The following is a 5,358-nucleotide window of genomic DNA, read 5'->3' as shown; positions in this document are numbered from 1 at the left end:
TTCTTCCCTACATCGGAAACTAACAATTCAAGTTGGGTATGGCAGAGTATATGTGTTGGGCTTGAAATTGTTCTTAGAAATGCAAAATGGAAAGTAGGTAATGGTACTCGCATCAATATCTGGACTGCCAATTGGATTCCTTCCATGCAGAATGCAATTCAAGATTGGAGTGATCTGAATACAAGTAATATTCAATGGGTTTCGGAACTATTTGATCATCTCACTCAGCAATGGAATATTCCGCTTCTTCGCCATTTATTTTCTGCAGATCAGGTGAATTCTATTCTCACTATTCCTTTACAATTAGATCAGGAAGATAAATTGGTCTGGCCTTTTACTAGTACTGGCATGTTTACAACTGCTTCAGCGTACAAGATGCTTTGTGAAAAGGAATTGCATATGGATATTTCAATGGGTTTATCTCAGAAATTTTGGTTGGAATTCTGGAAATTGAAAGTACCGTAGAAGTTTCAAATTTTTATGTGGAAAGGATTACATGATGCTATACCCGTGAAAGCTCGCATTTTTAGGCATCTGAATGCTGATGATCAAATATGTGTTCTGTGTAGTATGAATCAAACTGAAGATCTGGACCATTTGCTACTTCATTGCTCCTTCTCTCAAGGTATATGGAAGAATTTTTTCCATAATCAGTTCGTTTCCATTGTGCAGCATCACTCGGTTCTCTCCTGGATTCAGACTTGGCAGCTTAAGGGTTCGAATATAAATATCAAACACACACCTCTAGTTGTGCACTTAGCTCTCTGTATAATGCACTTCATTTGGAAGCATAGATGTAGGGCTGTTTTCAGCAATATAACACCCAATAATCGAACTGTCATACATCAGATAAACTCTTACAGGGTACAACATCAGTTAGACACCGCATTTGTTGCTCATAATCATTACCATTTACAGAACTACATCTTACATTTGCCTTGGGTTCCTCCTCCTATGCAGTTCTTAAAGATAAATATTGATGCTTCATATAATTCTGAATCTTTGTTAGCTGGTATTGGTATTATAACTAGAAATTCTGCAGGGGCCTTTGTCATGGGAAGAGAAACATTGAAAAGAGTTATAAATGTTGAGCAAGCTGAAGCCTGGGCTATGGTAGAAGCTATGCAAATAGCAGATTCAAATGGTTGGACTAATGTTATTTTTGAGACAGACAATTGGAGTATCAGTAACTTTTTACAACATCAAACTAATATTTGTCAGTGGTAGTGTTTACCTCTTCTTAGAAATTGTGTTAATATGTGTAATAGCTACCCTATGTGGTCTTGTGAGTTTGTTTATAGGTCTTGTAATAAAGCTGCAGATGCTTTAGCAAAGCCAGCTCGAAAACAAAATTTATGTGGAAATTGGTGGAGTTATCCACCTGACTTAGTAGTTTCTTACATAAATCATGACGTAACTAATATGTTTATGTAATATTAAGTTTGCCTTTGTTTAAAAAAAAGTATCCATCTAGATTCCAGATATTAATAAATGTGCCCCTTCCTAAATGCCATGAGTTATCCATCTAGTTGAGTCCTTCCTAAATTTAAAGACCTAAATCTCTAACAGCTGTACATCTATCAAAAACTGCAGGCTCATGCTGTCGCGTGCCGTAGCAAAAACTTATGTTAGCTTAAAGTGGACCGCTGCCACGCTAGAAAGTACTAATGTCTCAGATTACTGGCCACTGACAGACACTCCTAGATTCGCCAATCCAACATTCCTCTTAAGGAAACCTCTGTTAAATGACCTTGTCAAAATGAATGTCAGTAAAAATCAGAGCTGCCAATTCGTTAAACAGCAGTTAATGGAGTTGAGGTGCACTCATGTAAGTTTACTAGCATCATGCCGTCCTTTTCCCAATTACGTAGTACTACTGGGACTAGCTAGAGTTGTTTGTTCCACATTTCAAGTGTTAGATTCTGTAGGTCATCAATCTAGTTGTGTTTTCGTGAAACCTCAGTTGATGCAATTCTTAAAAAATCTTAATTTTTGACCGTATGGACAAGAAAGTATTTCAATGATAGGACGAAATTGAAATGTAAAGCATAAAAAAGACAAAGATGATCCCAAAAGTCAGATAATGTGCCTGTAAATGCTTCAAAACTGAGTTGTCTAATATTTCTATGCTAATACCGCAAGAGAGACAAGATCTCGAAGTGCAAATTTAGCACCAGTGGCAGTCACGAATGGTAGTTAAGGACAGAATGGAGACGTATTATCAAAAAGAACTCTGCTTGTAGGTTCTGGTGAAATTTATAGATAAATGCAGGCAAACTTAGGTGTAGCTTTTTGTTCAAACTACCATTTTTAGTGATACGATACAACACTAACATAATGGGGTTGGTTGCAGTATCAGTCGAAATATATATAATTAGACTATCAATTTGGGTACCCTAGCTAACATTGTATAACAAATAATGTATAGAAACAAGACACGAAAATACATTCCCTTGATACTACCAGAAAAGCCCTCACTTTCCACAATTAAGTCAGCATTTACTTATTCAACTCCCATGCATAAACCAAATAACAAGGTGCAGAGTTAGCAAAGTAATATAGCTTAACCTAAAGATAAGAAAGTAAGAAAACACTCCCTTAAAGTTGGATTAATGGTATAAAGACATAATGACAGTAGCCTACATATATTACTCCCTAAGACAATGTCAGTAACATTTAGGTTCAAAATGAATCTGAACGAAGATTACCAGATTATAAGTAGGTACAGATTATTCGGTCGAAGGAATCGGTCCCGAGCCCGACTTCTTCGCAGCAACTATAGCTCTCTTCTTATGTTATCAATGAACTCCTTCACACCTTCTTTGATCTTAGCAGCAAGCTCAGTCCGGTACTCCTCTTTCGCTTTGGCAAGTTGACGAGCCAACTCAGTAGTAGCAGCCTCAGCATTGGTGATCTTCGCATTCAGCTGGGCCTCATTGTTCTTCAGCTGAAAAATCTCTTCCTCCAAGGACTTGACCCTCCCTTGCTCGGCTACACAGACAAGAACAACAACATGGTTAACGCAAATGCAAACCTTGCGATAGCAAAACTTGCGAGTTTTGTGTATCTAAAATTGATAACAAGCTTGAGATAGCAAAACTTGCGAGTTTGATCGAGCAGTGCTCTAACACCTACGAAGTTTAAAGTTTACCAAACATAATGAACTCAATCTACACAAGTTGCACCAACAACTAAGAGTTCACCAAATAGAATGAACTCTAACAATAAAATGCATCGTAAATTCAGAGTTCACCAAACAAAATGAACTCCGAGAAGATATAACTACATGTAGATGAATGGGAAACAACAAGTAAAGGGAACAATATATAACTATTCGATTTCTAGAAGAACATGTATTCATACATCAAAATGAACAACAGAGATGAACATGTATTTTAGCTTTCAAAGATGAAAATCAACTCCAATACTTACTTATGATATTAGGTTCAGATTAGTTGTTGTATCGTACCTTTTGTTAAGGTTTTTTTCGTTGAATTTTTAATGAATTTGTGTATGTTTTTGTTTCCAATTAGTTGTTTGTGAAATTATTTTAGGGTTTTGATTAGTCAATTCTATCCATTTTTAGGCTTTTTATGTGGATATGAAAGCTTGATTTTGACACGTTTTTGTGAGAAGATATATGAGAATAATAAATGAAGTGGATATGTGATAAGTTATATGGTTATGTAACTTAAGGTGGTAACAGCTACGAAAGGATATTTTCGTCAATCTAATAATTAGGTCCAAATTGGGAATGAGAGGATACCTAGTATACCACCAACTTTTTCATTCAGCAACCTGTATGGACAAAACTCAATATAATCACAAGTAGGACAACAGTAAAGACCCTTGTATAAATTGTATATGGAGTTTATATTTTTCTCTTCCACAAATAATATGTATAAACCAAATGTCCACGTACCTGATTGTGTAGAACGTTTCTTGGACGATCTTGAAAATCAATATCCAAGATCTATATAGGATGTACCCAAATTGTACAAGATCTGAATTCCTACAAGTTCGAGACTTGTAATATATCTTTCAAGATAAAAATTCAACAAGATCGAGTCTTGTATGATCTTAATCAATAAGGGCTTGAATATCTAAATTGATTACGTACTAGTTGTGATATTCCTATTATAAAGATAAACGTTATAATATGGAAAAGAAAATAACACAATACAACATAATTTTATTAACAAAAAAAAAACTGCACTGACAGATAAACCTCGGACCTAGTCCAGTTTGAACACCGCACTGTATTAAACCACTATAGACACTAGCTTACTGTCAGACTTCGGACTATACTGTAGTTGAGACCGAATTCACCTTCGAAACAATTCAGCTCCATTTGTGATCATGTGTGTCTCTGAACCCAACGTGGTTCTACGCACTTGATTCCCTTAATTAGTTGACGTCCTTCACAGCCTAAGAGTTGCTTCAACCTTAGTGAAGACTTTTGATATTTATATATTTTAATCAAGATTTGGAAATTTATTTGTGGTAGACAATTCTAGCAAACCTCAAGAATCCGGAACACTTACACTCTTACCAAAGAGAAGCCTAGATCACTACCATCTCAAAATAAAAATCTAAAAAAATCAAAGAAGAGTTTAAATTTCTATCTCATGGAATCACAAAGTATGAGACGAAGAGAACTTTGTGATTTCAATCTATGTTTTTTCTGATCCAAAGTTTGTAAACTTGAATAACTAGTAGAACAATATCCGGATACAAGAACTACCCAGAAAAATGATATTCTGGCCAGCTTTACGAATCCCTAAGTGAAGTCTTCAAAGTCGTAACCTAATTCAATTCCGTAAAGAAACTTAGTTTATATATGATGACTCCAGCTTTGCAACTAGGATATAACTGTTCCAGGGATTAAGAAATCCAATTGTAAAAGTCTCTCTATTTAGAGGTTTTCAAGGCTATAGGTAGCTTTGAATTCAAGCTAAGGTTGCTTAGTTACCAAGCAAACTTTTTCAGTTTAGATTAAATTCCAAGTTACGAATTCATGTAAGCATGTGAAAATATTATCTTGAAATTACATAGAAAAAATGCAATAATAGTTTAATTGACTAAGCAACTCCCTGAACGTCCATGCAATAATGGTGTTCTTGAACACTCAAGACTAAACAATAATTGATACATGTGTATCTTCCTCTCTTCGGTAACTAGTGATCCTCAAGACGAATTTAGGATAGATTTTTAATTTATGAGGAATTACTGATTTAAGGAAGTATTCTTAGATAAAGAAATATCCCTTAATAACTAATGTACAAAAGTACAAGGGCTCCTTAGAAAATAATGTCTTTTTTGATTTCTCAAAAAGTGTAAAGAAACATGTCAAAAGTG

The 5,358-nt window shown here is 35.1% G+C and overlaps 1 protein-coding gene across 1 annotated transcript; it reads left to right on the top strand.

The window, feature by feature from the left end:
* Positions 1-480: 480 nt before the first annotated feature.
* On the top strand, positions 481-1,227 carry LOC113278721. The gene has a single exon (XM_026527483.1). It carries the CDS (start codon positions 481-483, stop codon positions 1,225-1,227), a length of 747 nt encoding a protein of 248 aa, XP_026383268.1.
* Positions 1,228-5,358: the final 4,131 nt, after the last annotated feature.

This window comes from Papaver somniferum, chromosome 5 (assembly GCF_003573695.1).
Source record: "Papaver somniferum cultivar HN1 chromosome 5, ASM357369v1, whole genome shotgun sequence".
Classification (NCBI taxonomy): domain Eukaryota; kingdom Viridiplantae; phylum Streptophyta; class Magnoliopsida; order Ranunculales; family Papaveraceae; genus Papaver; species Papaver somniferum.
The sequence above is the reverse complement of the archived record's forward strand: the minus strand, read 5'-3'. Positions and strand labels throughout refer to the sequence as shown.

Coding starts and splice junctions, on each gene's coding strand:
- LOC113278721 (XM_026527483.1), top strand. CDS start 481: ATGTGGAAAGGATTACATGATGCTATACCCGTGAAAGCTCGCATTTTT.